The following is a 20,607-nucleotide window of genomic DNA, read 5'->3' on the forward strand; positions in this document are numbered from 1 at the left end:
CTTTGAGAGTAGGGACTGCATTTATATTCCCAAGCCTAAGCACTTAATAAATATCCTATTTTTGTATTTGTCTGTCTGTCTGTCTGTCTAGCTATTCATCCATCTGTCTATATATCTATCTACCTAGCTGACGAGTTAGTCAGCAAGTTATCTCTTTTCCATTTTAGAGAACTAAAAGTATGTTATCTATAAACTTTTTGCTTGTTTTCTTTCATAATTCCCCTCTTGCCCTGTTCATTCATTACAATTTGGACTCTTTGTGCCCTATTTGGTATTTTCTTGGCAAAGATGCCATCGTGGTTTATTATTTCCTTCCCCAGCTAATTTTACAATGAGCATACTAAAAGATGAATGGATTTAAGTGACTTGCCCAAAGTCACACAGCTAATAAGTATCTGAAACCAGATTTGAACTTGGATCTTCCTGGCTCTAAACTTAGCATTTCATTCATGTGTCAGCTTCTCCCCGAATGCAATGTAATTCAGATTTGTTCACCTTTCAGACAATCAGCTCTGCCTATTCAACCTTGCCATCCGCATAAAGAACCATCCTAAACTGGGTCCAAATATCAATCAATGAGGTGTGTTCTAAGTCAATTCTTGTTAGCTCTGCAGTTATTCATTCCTCAGATGTTAGCACAATGTAACAGGGAACATGAGAAAAAGAAAAAAATTTTTCTCCTGTTCTTCTGAAGTGGAAGGAGATAAACAATGCTGTGAGAAGCAAAAGGTATTATTTCTCCATCATTTCCTTCTTCCTATTATTCAAACTACTTCACTAATTCCCTTCCTTTTATTTTTTTTTACTACTCCACTTTTACAAATCAGATTGCTTCATTTCATGTCATTTGACCCTCCTTATTCAAGATAAATCAAAAAAAGCGAGTCCTTTCTCCAAAGGGAAAATATTTCACTGGGGCCCTACTGAGATGTATAAGAAATAACCCCGGATATTTCAATTACTTTCTTCAAACTTGGAAAAATCAAGGATATGTGAATGGATCCAACTGTTCTGGAAAGCTTTTTGGAATTTACTAAGAAAGTGATGAAAATAGTCATTCCCTTTGACTCAGCAAATATACCTGCTAAAGCAAGTGATGGGCAAACTATGGCCCGTGGGCCAGATGAAGCCCCCTGAAATGTTCTGTCCGGCTGAGGACATTATTCCTAATCTGACGACTACAATGAGTAGGGTACAATACAATGAAACTTTGAAAGAGTTGCCTTAGAAACAGACTGACAGGTGAGCATTTCCTTTCCTTTGGCCCCCTCTTTAAAAAGTTTGCCCATCATTGTGCTAAACTATACTCAAAGATCAAAGAGCCACTGGGTAACAACACAGTGGAAAGATCCCATATACACCAAACATTTATAGCTGCACTTTTTGAAGCATCAAAGAATGGAAAACAATGTAGAGTCTCATTGATTGAACATAGCTTAAAATATTTTGGAAAAAAAAATATAATGAAATGTCAATGTAGTTTTAAAATGATGAAATCAATGATATAAAGAACATAGAGTATCTTGGGAAGACTACAATGAACTAATGCAAAGTCAGAATCAGGAAAAGAATGTATACAATAACTAGAACAATATAAAGTTAGAGGGAAAAGGGAAAAAATGAAACTGAATGTGAGGTAATTATAAAGAAGAAAAAGATGTTTATCTATAATGTTGAGCAATATGAAAACAATGTCAAAATCAATAAAATTTTAAATTAATTTTGATAATCTTTTTTGTTGCTTCTTTTCAAAGAATGACTATTTAGGACTGGGAGAGGAAGGAATATATTTAGAAATGAAGTGCTATGAAAATGAAGAATATCAATAACACAATTGCTAATATCAACTATCAGACATTTGAGCAAATAAAAGAAAAGAAAAGAACCACATGCCTGTTTCAACATGAATATCCAGCTTCTGAAAAACATTTATAAAATCCAAGTGCAGCTGTTTAAATTCAAATTTGAAACTGTATAAGGTTGAAGGTTCCAAATGGCCCCATTCATAAAACATTACATTGTTCTGCACGCTTTGAGATGAATTATTAAGAGATATTGAAACTGAAAAGTCATGGGGCAGTGTGCTCCAGTTAAAAGAAACACTTGTACTCGTCACGAGCATTTTAATGTTGTTATTTGAGATCCCACCTGAAAACATCAAGGAAAATAATCAACAAATCTAGCAGAAGAATAAAAGAGAAAATGAGTATAAAATCATAAGATATTACTTCAATGGAAAACAATTTTTTCTATTAATTTAAAAATAGGAACATGATGAAGAATGTGAATTAGTACATGAAGAAGCTGAATGAGTTCACAGAATCACAGAATTCGAGAACTGGAATAGTTCTTAAGTCTAGTCCTCATCTGAAAGTTGTCCTCGCTAAATCCTACCTAACAAGTAGTCAATTAGCCTCTGCAAGAAGCACACTGTCACTTATCAAGGCAGCCTATTGCACTTCTGGAGAATTTTAATTGTTGATTATAATCTTAATATAAAAATAATAGCTAACATTCAAATAGCTCTTCAAGATTTTTGAAGTCATTTTGCATTTATTGCAACATTTGATAGAACAGTCCTGTGATGTAAGTAGATGTTATTATCATGTTTATTTTATAGGTGAGTAAATTAAGGCTGAGAGGGATTAAGGGACTAACAGAGACACACAGTTATTAAGTATATGAGGCAAAATTTGAACTCGCGTCTATCTGATTCCAAATAGAGCATGCTCTGCCACCTCTTCCATATTAAGTCTAAATTTGCCTCTTTTCCAGATTCTGCCTTCTAGAGCCCCAAAGAACAAGTCTAATCCTGCTTCTTTGAGATAGCCTTTGAAATATTTGAATACAACCCTCACTTACTCCTCGAGTCTTCTCTAAACTCAGTATTTTTGGTTCCCTACACTATTCCTTCTATGGCATGGACTCAAAGCCTTTTGCCATCCTGATTACCCCCACTTTGTCACTCTTCAGTTAATCAATGTCCTTCTTAAAGTGAAGGGCGGGTTCCCTGATAGGACTCAATAGAATCTGATTCAACCATAATAAAGAAGAACTCATTCTCTTACTCCTGAACTTAATACAAGCTAGTACCATGTGGGCTGTTCTGACTTCTGTGTCACTCTGCTCACTCTGTGGATTTGAAATCCACTAAAATCCTCATATCTTTTTCCAGACAAACTGTGATCTAGCCTCTCTCCCCCATTCTGTACTTCTGAAGTTAATCTTTTAATTAATATTTAAGTTAATTAAGTTAAATTTGTAATCCAATTTTTAGATTTTGTTTTTCCCTTTTTAATTTCATCTCAATCACCCAATATTCTAGCCCCTCAAGATCTTTATTGGATCCCAAATCTTTTAACCACCTATGCCTCTAGCTTTACATAACATTTAAATTTGAGGGGCATATATCACCTATGCCTTTATCCAAGTCATTGATTTAAAAAAATGTTAAAACAGGAAAGGACCAAGCACAGGTGCCTGGAGTAATTCACTGGAGACCTCTTGCTAAGCTGACATCTGTGAACGTTCTTGAAACCATTAATGACCACTCTTTTGAGTTCAGGCAATCAACGAGGTCATCTACCTCAGGACCATCTAGTATTTCTCATTATATAAAGGAAAGCTCTCTTTCATGGTATCCAGTAAGAACTAGGTATGCTTGTATAAACACACATCAATTGTATAAACATCTACAAATAGATGTTTATACAATTGATGTGTGTTTACAAGTATAGAGTAAATAGATGAATAGAGATAGACTGATAGATACATATAAACATACATACAGATAGATAATAAGTATTCAAATAAATTTATACATTAAGTTGCAAAGTCCAAAATTTTAATTTTTAAAAAGATGTCTGGGTCACTATGGGCTGGTTGAGTAGCTTGCATGCAAAAGTAACTATTTATGGAACATTGGGAGGAAACAAGTAAGAGTGATGGAGAATAATGGACTTAGGAACAGAATGACTGGGATTCAAATCCTGCCTCAGATAGTTACTGAACCTGGGCAAATGATTTAATCTCTCTATGCCTCAGTTTCTTTGTCTATGAAGTGGGGGGGGGGGGTTAGGCTCAATATCATCAACTCTAAAACTATGAATCCATAATACTATGGTCTCTTTAAGGCTAATTCTATTTTGCATGTATGGAGAATAGATTCTAGTTTGACCCCAGAGTGGGTACCGGTCTTCCCTCTACTGAGGCTGAACCGTGAAAATCACTTGGAATGGATGTGGCAGTAAGGCATGGTCGAAAGAGACCTGGATTTGTAGTCAGTGGACCTGGGTTCAAATCCCTACTTTGTAATTTAAAATCTATGAGACTTTGAACAAATTATTTTGCCTCTCTGGGTTTCAGTTTTCTCATCTATTGAATAAATGGTGGAACTACCTAGTTTCTCAAATCTTTTCCACCATGAAGTCTCTGATCCTAGGAATGCTGAAGATAAGAATATTCATAAGGTGTGAGTTGTACTAGGATATGTTCTTGGTCCCTTCCATTTCCTTCATGTTGTGATTCCATAATACTATTCCCTCTTTTATACTTTATATCAAACAGGCAAAAATTGAAAATCTTTATATTGATTTGGTTTAGGATTCTCTTAAAATAGTTGAACAGATTATGGCCATCAGAAAATGGAAAGATTCACTATGTTATTATTTTGGACAATTAATTAATTGTGCATGAAATAAACAACAAAGTTTACTGGCAAACACATCTGAATTCTTAGATCCTACATGGTTGAATTTGGTATTCGATCAAGCCACAGCTAAATGTTGCATTACTTACGTGTTCTGAATGACTTTGCACTTAAAATTTCCCCTTTTCGTACTGACTGTATAATGACATTATATTCTTCATTTTCTTCTAGTGTTAGTGTAGATTTTTGAAGCTTGTGCTGTTCTGCAGAAATGTTTTTGACATTCTAGAAATTAATGAGATTAACTTCCTTAGACAAAAATATCAGTAACAACTTAACATAAAGGATTTTCATTTTTCTTGTAAAAATTTATGGTAAGAGGAATAGGATATTTAGGGCATTATCATATTACCAAAAATTCAATTTGTGGTTTATTACATGCTACCTCAATCCTGAAAAAGTCTAAAATGCCCAGTATATCACACCCATAGGAAAATGAATAAAATATTAGCTTTACTATTAAAGTGAACCCATTAAATTGTGATATGAACATCTTAGTTGTTTATTATTTTTATGATACTTTTTTCTAAAATAAAGATATTCTAAAGGTTACACCAAGAGGAAGTGAGATACAGTGCACATAGAGTCATTCTTGGGATTACAAAGACTTGGGTTCAAGTTCTTCCTCTGATGGGTATTAGCTAGTGATTTGGGGAATTGGGGAGAAAGTAGCTCCTTGCAGTGCCTAAGGCAACTGTCTAAAACCATCCATTGCAAGGCCATGCTGTTTAGAATGAAATCCCTTGTAACAATGAAATCATAGGTCTAGTCCAAAAAAAGAAGGAGGGGAGGAATGGTTAAAAGAAAATCTGTGTTGAATCTTCTTTCTAAGCACCATAGATTCAGAACTGGAAGGGCCCTTAGAGGTCTTCTGGTCTAACCCGATCCTTTAACAACAGAGGAAATTGGGACCTAAAAGATAAGATCCTTGCTCAGGGTCTAACGGCCAGTATGTATCAGAGGTGGGATTTGAACCAGAGTCTCTGGCTTTTTATTTATTCTCCTGCACCATGTTACTTTGTTTTAAGCGAATTAACCCTACATGAAGTACTTGACAAGTCTAAAAGATAAATGACTTACTTTTTTATTGAAGTCCTTAATTGGTTGATATTTTAAAAAATAGTATTCAGGCTTTCCTCCTTTAGGAAACTCACTCCATTCAGCAAAAATGGTTGCAGGTTGCTTTTGCGTTGGCCCACAATATAAACTCTTAGAAGTCTGTACCAGAAATAAAACCAATGCTAACAAAATAAACAAAATGTATTCTTGATTATTTCTTCGCAAAATGGGAGAAATTACAAGTCAAAATCTCCCTTTCAAACTCTGGAGCAAATGTCATTTTTATTGTATAAAATATGTGGCATCCTACTTTGTGAGAAGGAAAGACATCAAGAAGGATTGAAGAAAGATAAATGAAAATTATTCACAATTAATAACATCTAGGATAAAATGAAGAGGAAAATCTTATAAACTAATGATCTGTCCATGGAGCACCCAAATGACAATAACAACAGACAAGTCTTTGGGTAACCATTTCATAAACTCATAATTCCTGTTCTATTCGGTGCCTTTCCGGCTCCTGTGAGCCTATATCTACTGCCCATGTATAGACTAAGTTACAGATTCTTTACCTGGGGTCCTTCCTTGAATATATTTCAGAAAATTTGTATGCTTGAATAAGAAAAATCAATCTATCTTTATTTTTCACTAATATTTTTAACTGAAAGTGAGTATTACGTTGATTCAAATGTTACCTCATACATGAGACATTCTCTGATTTCCCTTACCAACTGCTAGTACCTTTTACTAAAATTGACTTGTGTGTATGATATATATATACATATATATATATATATATATGTGTTGTCTTCAATGAAATAATATAAATCCCTTGAGGGCAGGAACTATTTCATGTTTGTTTTTGAATCCTCAAAAACTAGCATGTGCCTGGCACATAGTAGGTACTTAATAAATTATTTGAATGACTGAATATGCAAAAATTTTGCTCAACTTTTTCTACTCATCCACTTCCACATATCTTCTGTCTTTTTGGCACCCCAGAAATATGCTTAAATGAGAATTTTTGAAGGATAATTCCTAAATTATCTGTGGTAGTAGAAGAGAGTTTCATATTTTCTTCATTGTTATTAATTGCTTTGTTAAAGTACCACTCTCATGCCTCATTACACTATCAAGGTGATCCCAGGTTCTCTTAGACTGCCAACTGAGTGTCATCTTCAATAGACTCACAAGCTAGACAAATTTTGGCCAGTTATGACCATATTTGTTTCCCAAGTACTAGCCCTGTCAAATTCAAAGAAACATCGCCAGGGGGCCAGCTAGGTGGTTCAGTGGACTGAGAGCCTGTCCTAGAGTTGGGAAGTCCTGGATTCAAAATTGTCCTCAGACACTGATTTGTTGTGTGACCCTGGTCAAGTCATTTAACTCCCATTGCCTAGTCTTTAACACTCTTCTGCCTTAGAATCAACACAAATTATTGATTTTAAGATATAAGATAAGGGTTTAAAAAACACACAAATACCTCATCACCAGATTGGCCATAGGGTGATATGTGTATGTGTAGTGTGTGTTTTTTTTTTTACATATGGTAGTCTTGAACCCTGAACTCAGAATCCTGAAGACTTGAATTCCATTCCTTCCCCAGACACTTACTAGCTGAGTTACTTTGCATTTAATGTCTCTGAATCTCAGTTGCCTCATTTTAACAGTGAGGATAATAATAGCATTTTTCTCAAGAAGTTGTTGTGAGGATCAAGTAAGATTATACATACATAAAACGTGGAATATTTTAAAAATCAGCTGTTCCTATGATAGAGCACCTCCAACTTTGAAGCCTGGAAGAACTGAGTTCAAGTTCTACCTCTGATAAGTAACAGCTGTTTGACCCTAGATAAATAACCTAACATCTCAGTGGCAACTAGAATTTTAATTTCAAAGAAGGTGCATATCTACATTGGGAAGGGCTTTTACTTCATCTGAGTTCCCTCTACCAATGAAATAACAGGTCTAGTCTCCATCTCCATCTGCACTGGTAACAAAATTGTTTACATTCCAAGATACTTTTCTCACAAAGTATTTTGTTTTACATCCCTGAAGTTTGATGAGTCCATCATACTAAACTGGCTAATTATTTTGCTCATAACTCAAAACCAAAGGCCAGTTTATATTTCACAAATATTTTCCACGCCTGTTTTGAAAATCAACATAGTTTAGACATTTTGCTGACAAAGAAGTTAACAGTGCAACCTGTACTTAAATATTTATTCAATTAAATTCAATAAATACTTACTAAGCTAGAGAGACAAATGTGAAGAACAAAACAGTCTCTGCTCCAAGCAACTTACAATCTAATTAGGATGACACATTTACAAATAAGTAGAATATTGTTGAGAAAAATTAGACATCCAGAAGAAATGGTTTAAACAGTTTGAGGGAGAGATCCCTTCAAGCTGGAGAAATCGAGGGTTTCCTCTAAAACTCACATCAAATGCATCTCTAACAAAAGACTTTTCTTGTTCTGTCTCTCCCCATCATTCCAACCCCAACTTACCTTGTATTTATATTGTCTATATTTTGTATTTGCTTACATATGTTTGGATCAGGATCAGTGGAACAGAACATATGATCTGTTGTAAAGGCAAAGACAGTTTCCATTGTATGTTCATATCCTCAATGTCTAGCAGTGTCTCTCTGACAGTAGATGCTTTTAGTACATGATTGTTGGTTCGTTGAATGATGTTTCCCTTCAAGAATGGCTTCACACAAAGTCTAGAATACTCCTCAGAGGAAATGTTTTTTTAAGGCGCAAATTGGACTAACTGTTCCCTAAAGTCCCCTTCTAGTCTGAGCTTCTTGTTTCTTTGTGATTCTATGGTATGAACTTCAAAAGAGATGTTTTAGCAGAGAGAAAGTCAGAAAGTGGTGGAGGAAAGCAAAGAGTAAGCCAGCTCCTCATGCGACTGTGTGCTGGAGACTCAAGATGTCTCTGGCCTCTCAATGGTCAGCACAGGAAGGGAGGGCAAAGAATTTTGCCTCTTCAAAAGAAAAGCCAGATGCTATTTAACACCAGAAATTTAAAGGCACATGTAGAAGGGACTTAGAGAGACTACCATGTTGGAGAATTTTGCTTCAGCTTCAGCATTTTGATCTTTTTTATAGCAGATTTACAAAATTTGTACATTTAGACTGTTTACATTCAATATGTTTTCTGCTTTATAATGTCAAAAGAATGAACATACTACTTAAAAATAATTATGCAAAGCCACTGTAGCTCTTAAATTATCATGGTAATGTCATTTAATTAACTTAATTTTTCCAAGTGATATGAGTACTATTTCCTATCATTTATCACCAAAAAAACAATTTTCCTAAAAAGTTATTTTTTTTATTTTATTTATTTTTTAAAGTATTATCCCATGGTTACATGATTCATGTTTTCTCTCTCCCCCTCTACCTCCCCCCTCCCAGAATTGATAAACAATTCCACAGGGTTATACATGTATTAGCATTTGATACCTATTTCCATATTATTCATTCCAAAAAGTTATTTCTTAAAAAGTAGGTTAATTGGATAACATATTTCATTGCTTATTACCAAAATTAATAGTAATCTCAAGATTTAGTATTTCTCAGTATCTCTAGGTCAGGAAAAAAAGTCTTTTGGACATGTTTGCTCTATGGTTAGTTGTATATTCAATGTACTTACTTACCTGAAAAATGTATTCAAACCAGAGCAGTAGAAGAATTAATTTGTCCATCTGGAAAGCAAGTTTAATACAGATAAATTTTGCAAATGTATTTTTAGCTTAAAAATGAAATTCTCTTAAAATTTGGGGGAGATTCAATATGTTGCTGAGTAACATGGAATTGATCACTTTGAAACTGATATACGATCTGGAGATTTAGAATCAATAATTCTCTGCAAGTGCATCATATGAGCCAATACCCCATTTCCTCCAACATCCAAGACATTTAACCAAAAAAAAAAAGCACTTTAACAAGTCACGAAATTCTGCTCCTAAAAGCTGTAAAACTGAGTGTAAAGGGTAGATTGGTAATGACACAAATTATCAGGCAATTACACATAGAGTTACACTGTGCTGAGAGAAACTATTCAAACAGAAATTACAGGAGATCTAGCCACACACCCACATATGGCGATAGGGGTAGATTTTCTGGCAAACATACTTAAAAGACCATCTTTGGTGGGGGGGTGGAATACCTTGTGAATACCATTCAGACTTGAGTGATGTTCACGCCCAACATTCATTTAAATTCCATTTGTTTCTAAAATGCATCCTACAGCATCAAGACCATATTTCCTTGGAAACCCAAGTCCTTTGGAACCTCAAATCCAGGGGAAAGCTGTAAAGAAAGAAAAGTAAACACTATTGTGTTAACCAAACACTTATCATTACTACAAATACCAGTTTAATCATGACTATTCTCCCAGGTCAGTTTTAAAATATCTGCAAACCCTCCAATTTATTCCAATTAAATCTTATTTGTCCCCTGCTAATCAGATGTTTGTCTCCTATAACACAATCTAATTAGAAATAAATGTCAATACCCCAGGTCGCAACTTTGAAAACACTAAACCTAGTTGGTTTTCTCAACAGACTGGCCATTCATTCATTTGCACCTACCTTGTCCAAAAACTGAGTCTATCATATTGCAAGTATTTTGAAGACTTCTGTACTGAAAATATATTTTAAAATGTTATGTAGGGGAAACTAGATAGCATAGTGGATAAAGCACCAGGTCTGGAGGCAGAAGGATCTGGATTCAAATCTAGCTTTAGATACTTTTGACTGTGAGACCCTGGGCAAGTCACTTCACCTGGATGATCTATTCCTTGCCATTCCTCTATCTTAGAAATTGATAGTAGGACAGAAGGGAAGGGTTTAAAAATTAATGTAAAAAAGAAAGCATAGATTTAGAGCTAGAAGGGACCAGAGGAGTCTTCTAGTCCAACTCATTCATTTTCCATCTCGGAAAAATGAGACTCCAAATGTATGAAGAGAATTGTTCAAGGTCACATAGGTAGTAAATGGCAGAGATGAGATTTAGACACAGCTCCTCTTCCTTAGACTCTAGTCCTCTTTCCACTGCTCTCCACTGCTCAGGGATATTCTACAATCAAATACCACTGAAAAATATTTTTGGTCCCAATTTCTGATTTCATTGGTGGAGGGAAAACAACAGGTTGAGGAAAATGCTTCCACTAAAGCATAAGAGCATCTTCTCTGGAATCTCTGATCTTCATTGCCCAGAAGCTTGAAGGCTTAAAGGGACTTCTCAGGGTCAGACAGCCAGTCTGGGGCTCCCTCCCCTGAACGCTGAGCTGCAGGTGGGCATTTTGCCTGTAATGGATAGTCTTCAAGTGCTGTCTGGGGCACCTAGGAAGTTCATGTAGTCATTATATGTCAGAGGGAGAACCTGAACCTAAGTCTTTCTGACTCCAAGATCACCCTTTTCAGGCAGCCTTTTCATGCTCACATTACACAGGAACAGTCCATTTGGATTAAAATCTAAATCCACGTTTCCAAGGAACTGAGCCCTGTCTGTGTTAAACAAAGAAACAATGATGAAAGATCCTAGGATCAGACTTCAGGGACTGCCTTGTCTTAACGGAGGAAGAATGTATATGCGGGTATGTCTAGGTATCTATGTGTGTATGCATGTGCATATGTGTATGTATGTATGTATGCATGTGCATATATTTGGGAATGTAAGAGACACTGTGGAAGAGCAATAGATCCTCAGTCAAGAAGGCTTGGGTTCAGATTCTGTCTGTGCCACACACTTAGTATGTGACAGTGAACAAAATCCCTTCACCTTTCAGAGAAATGTTGTGACTAATTTGCAAAGAGGATGCTGCCCTCCATTGGTAGAGGACATTTTTTTTCCCTTCTGGAATTTCCTAGAACCATATAATTGCAGGTCAATCCCCAATTCCCATTCATCACTTGGGACAAAAAGATAGAAAAGAACTTGAGAAGACAGCAAAGGTGCAAGAGATGTAGAAGTCTCAAGGGTCTACACATTTGGTTCCCAGTCCCAATATGGTCCACATGCCCACTCTCAGCACATTCCTCCCATTCCCTCCAGTTCTGGAGGTAAGCCCAATTTCCCTCTTTTCCCAAGAATTAAGCTAAGTAGGCTGTATTCCCACTCAGCCCCTGCTCTTCTGCCACAGCCTGCAGCAAATTGGGGAGAAGGGGTGGTACTACTGGAGCTGAGAACCACTGAGCCCCTCCTTTACTTTCCTTCAAGAGCTCCTCAAAGTTATTCCATCCAGAGCCTGGGTGTCACCCTCCTTTTCTTTATCCCCCCTCCTTTTAAGCTGCCCACTCACCTCAGCTCCTATTCCTTCAGCAGCTGACTGATTTGTTTGGGCCATTGCTGCCCCTTTCCCTTTGTTGGGTTAATTAATGGAAGGTCTCCATGGAGACGGGGAAGCAGCCAGCAAAGAAGAATGAGTAGGAGTTAATGTAAAAAAAATAAATAAATAAATCCCCTGACATGGAAAAGAATGATCATGTAGAAGGGTGGGGGAGAGTACGATATTAGTATCTGATGGAAAGCGGACTCATCAACCTCAAAGAGGTGGAAAACCCACATTGGTCCCCCTAGTTTGGGGACAGTGATCTAGAACCCTTGAATGAAGCCATCTGCCAATCTCCAATTCCATATTCAGGAAAAAGAACAAACAATAACCTTCACTTGTAACTTGGCTAATCGTTTTGTCTTGAAAATAGCTTACAGTTACACCCAGCTTGAATTTTTTACAAAATGTTTTACTGTTATCTTTTGGGAGACTCACCACAACCTTGTAGGGGGTCAGAACTAGAGCTATTAGTATTACTTTTTCATGGTCAGAATAATTGTTAATGATCAAGATGGTGAAAAATGACACTAATCTTCCCACAAAAACTAGTTCCCTTTCCTACTTAGTCATATCTCTCAATGACTATCTCTCTCTGTCTCTCTGTCTCTGTCTCTCTGTCTGTCCGTCTGTCTCTCTCTTTCTCTTTCTTTCTCTCTCTCTCTCTTTCTCTTGCTTTCTCTCTCTCTCTGTGGGTTGTTTTGGTTCATTTTTTACTGGACCTATGATTCCCTACTCAGAGTAGGTTGTTCTCAATGAATGACACACTCAATAAATATGCAGATCAATACCTGCTTTGCACCTTAGAATCCTAGAGAGCTGAAGGAGGTAGTAGGGGGCAAACATACTCACACACACACACACACACACACACACACACACACACACACACACACACACACACGAAAATAGTCCATGAGCAGAAAAGAAAAACAATATTTTCAGTTAAGTCACACTATATAGATCTTTTGTTCTGCTAAAAGATTCTGCAATATGTATCAATGAAACACTGCATTTAGCATGTCCCATGGCTTCCTAGACACCAATTTGATGATACTACAAATTCACTACAAAAATATAAATCAATGCAGAGAAAGGCAGAATTTGTTGGCAGAAAATATCATTTTGGGCAATTCTATGAGAATGCGAGCTCATAATTTTAAAAAAGAAATCCTCATATAAGGGAATATGCTTCATTATCCTTAGCTTTGTATGTCTCTATAAACCGAGTTTAAATTAGAGTGAATTCTCAATTATTCATATCAATGAGGAATTTCTATTTTTTCATTGTAATACCTGAGCCATAAAAACTCATTGAACCTTCTCATAATAACATAAGAAAGACCATAGGTATAATCAATGACCCAGTTGGCTGCCAGTCTCCTCCAGTGGCATTCTGTCTTTGTTGGAAGTGTGAGTGTCTTCATCATAAATCTCTCAAGGATGGAAGTAGGCCTAGTCTCTATAAAATTCTGCTATCATTTTCCTGTCTCTTTGTTTTGTAGATTCAGAGCTGGAAAGAACCTCAGAGATCAAGGAGTCCAAACAACTCATTTTGTAAATGAGAGCCAAATATGATTTGTCCAGTGTTGTACAACCAGTAAGTGCCTAGACTAGCACTGGAACTCAGGTCATCCCAATTTCATATCACCCTACCACTACATTATACCATGATGCCTCTTCTTTATATAAGCCTTTTCCATTCTATTTATTTTTCAGTCTATAATATCTTTGGGGAATAAATTCCATACTTGATTCCCTTCAGTGTAAGATAAGATATTTTTGTACTGTCTTAAAATTATTTCTTTCAAATTTCACAGGATACGTTATAAATTATTTTTATAAAAATTGTAAGAAGGAACCACTAGATGGCTCAATGGGTAGAGCCCTAAGCCTGTTGATAGGAGAACCTGGATTCAAATCTGGTCTCAGATACTTCCTAGCTGTGTGACCCTAGGTAAGTCACTTAAGCCCAATTGGCTAGCCCTTACTGCTTCAAAATGATAGCACTGAGGAGGCAGCTGGGTAGCTCAGTGGATTGAGAGCCAGGCTTAGAGATGGGAGGTCCTAGGTTCAAATCTGACCTCAGACACTTCCCAGCTATGTGACCCTGGACAAGTCACTTGACCTCTATTGCCTACCCTTACTACTCTTTTGCCTTGGAGCCAATATACAGTATTGACTCCAAGACGGAAGGTAAGGGTTTTATTAAAAAAAAGATAGCATTTTTTATATTACTATTGATAGCTTTAATTTCTTCCTCTGAAAATTGCCTGCTTATATACTTTGATCATTTATCAATTGAGGAATGACTCTTCTTTTTATAAATCTGCCTCATTTTGATGAGAGAACATTTTTTGATTAGAAATGATTAGATTCCTTCCACTCATATGCTAAGATAGAAGGTAAAGGTTTTTATTATTTTTAAATTTGCAACACAGTAGCAAAACAGGGGATTATTAGAGATTTTTGTTGTTGTTAAAATATAATGGTTATTAATTAATTGACCTAGAGCTAGACATTAGGAATTCCTTATTGGAAGCTCCTTGCTTTCTAAAGAAGTCAATTGAAGTTTGAAAGTATCAATGATTTGTCCACAGTTGGGCAGATAGTCAAAACTCAAAACTTTGGCCTCTAATTTCCTTTTCATTCCACCATATTACATCTCCATCTAGTTTCTGGAAAATGTGCTAATGAGTGGTGAAGGTGTAGCATTTCATTTAAAAAAGAGGCTGTTGTCCATAAATGGAAGACCTACAATTTGTTCTTAGTTTTCTTTTGAGAGTTTTGTCCAGATCCAACTACCATATGTTAAGGAGGAAATTCAGCATACTGGAGACTCCAGAAGAAGGCAAATCAGAATGGTGAGTCAAGGGAAGACTACACCATGTAAGGTTGAGTCAACGGAATTAGGTACATTGCATATTCTTAGGCAAATAGAAATCTTAGCAGGGATGTGGTAGCCATCTATGAGTATTCCAAGAGTTTATGTTACAGAACAAGATTAGATCAGTTTTGCCTAGTTCCAAAGGGGAAAAGTAAGGCAACATATAGAATTTGCAGAGGTAGAAAGAAGGGAACAAGCATCCAGAGACTAATAGGTGTCAGGTACTATGCTAAGTACTTTGCCAATAGTATTTCATTTGATTTTGACAACAATGCTATGAGTTAGGGATTGTTTTTATTCCAATTGAGGAAAATTAGACAGACAGAAGTTAAGAGTCTTTCCCAGAAAAGTGTGACACAGATGGTAAGTGTGTAAGGCTGAATTTGAACTGAGATCTTCCTGACTCCAGGCTTAGAATTCTAATTGTTACCACTTAGTCACCTTTAAGGTAAGATGAGGCTCCATGGAAGAAGAAACTGACTTCCAACTAGAGCTAAGTGAAATGACTGATATACTCTGGAAAGTATTGGGTTTGGCCTCCACCAAAAGTCTTCAAGGTATGTATGGATATATTGGCAAAGAAGAATGTCTTGGATTTCCCTCGATGTCTCGTCGAACACTGAAATTTCTAGAACATGGGGGAACAAAAAAGGAAAGGAAAGACATCACATAGAACATGGCCCTTGAGTTGAGGTTTACAGAAAACCAGGGTCCCTACAAGTGTTAAGAAAGAATGAGGACATTCTCAGCATGAGGAAATAGCCTTTGCCAAGATATGGAGAAAGGAGACGGAATCATCTCTCATTGATGTTATCAACTCCCACAAACATAATTATTGTCTCCCTTCAGATGATTCCCATACTTGAGTTTCATTTCCCTCTCACAAGAACTTTGCTCCAGCCCTGGGATCTTCAGTCTCTTCCTGCCTGATATCAGGCTATCCTGTCATTTTCTTCTGCCTCCTCACAATGCTACCAGCATCAGTCCTCCCACCCTTCCCCTTGCTTTTCAGCAACCTTTTATATATTATATTCCTCCATAAAAATATAAGCTCATTGAAGGCAGAGACTATTTTTCTTTCTTGAATTTGTACTCTTAGTGCTTAGTATAGTGCCTTGCACATATCTTAATAAATTATAGACCTATCTATTTCTAGCCATCATATATTGCTAACACCTACCATCTCTCTCTAACCCTCTATAACCTATCTGAATTCTTCTTTATCTATCCATCTATCATCTCACCAACCCTAGTCACTCTCCTGTGTTCTAGTTAACACATTAACAACTGCATATTAGACATTTCCAGCTGAATGACATGTAAGCTTGTCAAACTCAATATGTCCAAAACAGAATTCATTATTCTATCAAAAACCTACTCCTGTTCCAAATGTTCCAATGCTATAATTATTATGTACTTAAACATCCTTATACTGTAATCTTTCCAGTAACTTGGGTTCAAAACAATGAAGCATTCTTTACTCTTCTCTTTCCCTCACTCCATATATTCAAGCAGTTGCCAAGTAGTGAATTATATCTCAACAATATCTCTTGCATCCATCCTTTCCTTCCACTCATATGGCCACCACTCTAGTTCAGGAACTCATCACCTCTAGCCAATTACAATAGCCTTTTAATTGACCTTCCTTAAGTCATTCTTGCCAGCCAATTCATCCTCCACACAGCTGCTATCTTATAGCACAGGTATGACATGGCCATTCTTCTAATCAAAAAATGTTCTCTCATCAAACTGAGGCAGATTTATAAAAAGAAGAGTCATTCCTCAATTGATAAATGATCAAAGTATATAAGCAGGCAATTTTCAGAGGAAGAAATTAAAGCTATCAATAGTAATATAAAAAATGCTCTAGGTCACTAAAATTAGAAAAATGCAAATTAAAACAACTCTGAGATACAACCTCACAACCTCACACTTATCAGATTGACTAACATTACAAAAAAAGGAAAATGGTAAATGCTAGAGTGATCAATGAAAACTAGGTAAACTAATATGCTGTTGGTAGACTTGTCCAGCCTATACAACAATTTGGAACTATGCCCAAAAAGTATAAATTTGGGTAGAATCTTTTGACTTAACAATATTGCTGCTAAATCTGTGACTCATAGAGATATATACAAAAATGCTTACAGAAGCTTTTTTTATAGTGGCAAAGAATTGGAAATTGAGGGTGTATCTAATAATTGTAAAATGGCTAAAGAAGTCATGTTATATATGATTATGTTGGAATATATTTGAGCTGCAAGAAATGATGTGGGATGATTTAAGAAAAACCTGAGAAGCTTTATATAGACTGATACAAAATAAAGTGAGCAGAATCAGGAGAACATTGTACATCTTCATAGAAATAGTATAATAATAATAAACTGTTAAAGACTTAGCTACTCTGATCAATATAATGATACATAACAATACCAAAGGACTCATTATGATAAATGCTGTCCAACTCCAGAGAGAGAACTGATAAGCTTTAAATACATATTGAAGCATGTTTTTAATTAAAATTTTTTGCAACCTGGCTAACATGACTTCACATGCAGGATGAATATCATGTTGCTTGCCTTCTTAATGGGTAGAGAAGGGAGGAGAGAATTTGGATCTGAAATTTTTAAAAATGGATGTTTAAAAAATTAATGCTACTCTGAAAAAAAAGAGTGTTTCTTATTTTCATTATGATCAAAGAGCAATGGTACTGGCAACACAAACCTTCATAATCTGGCTCTGGGATATATTTCCTGGCTTATTACATACATACATTCCCACTCTCACACTTTTTATATTTGAGCCAAATTGGTCTACTTGTTCTTTCTTCTTTGTGACAACTGGTCTCTGGGCTCCATGGTTTTACATAGGCTTTCCTCCTATGCCTAGAATATTCTCCATCTTCATCTTGTCCTCTTAGAAACATCAACTTCCTTTAAAATTCAATTTAAGTGCTCTCTCTTAAATAATGCCTTTCCTAATGACCAAAATAATTTGAACTCCCTGCCAAGATAACTTCATATATTTTGTTTTAACCTTATATAGAAATAATATTTCCTTTGAAAGAATATAAGCTTCTTGAGGGTAAGTGGTTAATGCATTTTTTGTTTTGGAATCCCCAATGCCTGGTATAATGGTAGGCACTTAGGATTTAAGCATCACTTAAGAGAGATTTAGAAATCTTAAAATCCCTTGTAAGATACAAATGTAAATTTTAACCCTAGCACTGTAAATCTGGAAAATTAAAGTTTACATGTGATTTACAAGCTTGTTATAATATTCTACTACAAACCAAGATTTCACTTTGAAATTAAAGAGGAAGGGCAGCTAGGTACCACAGTGGATTGAGCACCAGGCATGGAGTCATGAGGACCTAGATTCAAATCTGGTCTCAGACCCTTCCCAGCAGTGTGACTCTGGGCAAGTCACTTAATCTTAACTGCCTACCATTTGCTGTTTTTAAGTCTGAAAATTGATATTAAGACAAAATGTTACTTTTTAATGAAAATGAAAATTTTTCTCAAGTATTTTATGGTTAACATATAGTTTCTTGGACTGCCTCTGTAAGAGTTTTGAAAATTTCACATTTGGAGGCAAGAGCAGGGCTCTGCTCATGTATGCAATGCTAACATTAAAAACACTCAGTGTTGTAAAGTAAATTAATCGGTGGTACCACTTTTCTCCTTGTCTTATGCTATTTATTCTATTTCTTACAAGTCTATTTCAATGGCCTCTTTCAAAGTTATTTTACTCGCAGCTTTCTCACAAAAGTAACACTTTCATAAGCTGAGGAATAGAAATCATTTTGAGCCAGATTTCTTTCACAGCACTAGAAGAAAACTGTTATTACTTCAGAGTTCAAAAGCTTTACTATGTGGAATGAATTATTTGGGGCAAAATAAAAGATAGATTAGTACCTTTTTTCCACCATCATTCCCCAAATGTGATGCTAAATAACTGGAGAATTTTCACATGGCTCACAATAGATTGGCTTCACTGACTTTGTTTTGAAAGTAAAAACTTTCCTATAAATTTCATTTTTTAATACATGTATTCACACATCTCCATTAAAATCAAGTGACTGCAATGGACCTTTTCTCAATGATTCCACATGTAAATGTTCCAAATTGGGTAATTTTCTTTATTTAGAGCAAATTGATTATACTTAATATAGTGTTCTTGGCTTTAATTAAGAACCCTTCATTACAATCTGCATTTGTGGCCATCATGATTCTCCTCCCTCTTTTCAACTAAATTAAGATCTACCACAAAAGCAACAAATATATTTTCTCACATTGTCCCAGCACCGTGAAAGACCAGAATGATTTTCTTGTAACATTTTCCTGTAACGTTAATTATATTTGTAAAGTTTCATAAATGAAGTCATAATGCAATTATGAGTGAAAGGTCAAGATCGAGAACCTAGAGGACGGCAATCTCTGCCCCTCTGCTTTCTAGTGTTCTCCACACGTGTAATCCTTCCCTCTACCCTCCCATCAGACTCTTAAATCGCTATCAATTCTTAGGAGCCAAATTTAAGTTCCATCTAATCCAGGAGCTCTTCACTGATCCCACCCACCCACCTTCAAGTTGTTCACATCCTTGAGTGGATGGCCAAGCCTTACCTGATCAACGTCCAAGCCATTGGCGGTTAAGAGATGGCTTGCAGACCCATTTCCTGACAACCCTGTCACATGCCGTTGAGAGAGATTCTGAAGCTCCCCCTCCACATTTAGAGTTCAGCATTTTCAGTACTGCCCACTCTCACTGCTGCCCCCTCCCAACTAAGGGGGGGGGGGTGAGGTGGGGCATGACTGCCTTTGCCTTCAACAAACCTAAACTGTTTGGGGAAAAGGCCACATTATTTCTTTAGGAGAGATCATGTCTGAGTGATCTGCTAGAGTTACTTGGGAGTGAAAATAAGCTGCTGGATAAGGGAAACCACTGGATGTAATTTCTTTCAGTCTTTCAAAAAAAAAAAAAGCCTTTGGTCCACAATAAAGGCTTAAAAAAAATTGTCACCATGGGACTGAGAGGAATAGATAGGGATCTGGCTCACAGATAGGAAACAGAATAGGGATAAGTGGGCACTTTTCTGGATATACTATAAATAACAGGGTCCCCAAGGGATCTGGGCTAAGGTCAGTCTTAGTAACGATGTGTAAAGAATTAGACTCTTTAATCCTCAAGACTGCAGAGGATACTGAATTCTTCTGGGCAGTGAAATGCTAAACTGATGGGGCTTAAGTGAGGTAAAAATTTCAGGCAGGTACAAGTGAAGCAGCTGGATGGTACAGTAGGCAAAGTTCTGGGTTCAGAATTAGGGAGATGTGAATTTGAATCTTCCTTCTGCTACTCTGAGCTGTGTTGCCCTAGACAAGTCACTTAACTGTTCAGATTCCAGTTCCTCGTCTCTAAAATGGGATAAATTGTAATGATCGAATGAGATGATAGATGTAAAGTGTTTTGTAAATCATAAAAGGTGCTACATAAATGATAGTTATTATGATTATTAAGAGGGTTTCCATATGAGCAAATGTGAGGTAATACACATTAAATGATCAACAAACATTTACCTACCTTGTGCTTAGCACATTTTGCTAA

At 36.2% G+C, this 20,607-nt stretch overlaps 1 protein-coding gene across 1 annotated transcript in view; it reads right to left on the bottom strand.

The window, feature by feature from the left end:
* Positions 1–19,690, bottom strand: part of PTPRQ (protein tyrosine phosphatase receptor type Q) — a 354,830-nt gene extending 335,140 nt beyond the window's left edge. Inside the window, exons 1-6 of the mRNA XM_044679179.1 lie at positions 19,629–19,690; positions 9,951–10,093; positions 9,439–9,486; positions 5,789–5,926; positions 4,798–4,933; positions 1,894–2,148 (exon numbers count right to left, since the gene is read on the bottom strand). Of these exons, the coding sequence (XP_044535114.1) occupies positions 1,894–2,148; positions 4,798–4,933; positions 5,789–5,926; positions 9,439–9,486; positions 9,951–9,998 (625 nt within the window). The 5' untranslated portion in view covers positions 9,999–10,093; positions 19,629–19,690. The remainder of the gene's footprint in view (positions 1–1,893; positions 2,149–4,797; positions 4,934–5,788; positions 5,927–9,438; positions 9,487–9,950; positions 10,094–19,628) is intronic.
* Positions 19,691–20,607: the final 917 nt, after the last annotated feature.

The sequence above is a fragment of the Gracilinanus agilis genome, chromosome 5 (genome assembly GCF_016433145.1).
Source record: "Gracilinanus agilis isolate LMUSP501 chromosome 5, AgileGrace, whole genome shotgun sequence".
In the NCBI taxonomy this organism is placed as follows: Eukaryota; Metazoa; Chordata; class Mammalia; order Didelphimorphia; family Didelphidae; genus Gracilinanus; species Gracilinanus agilis.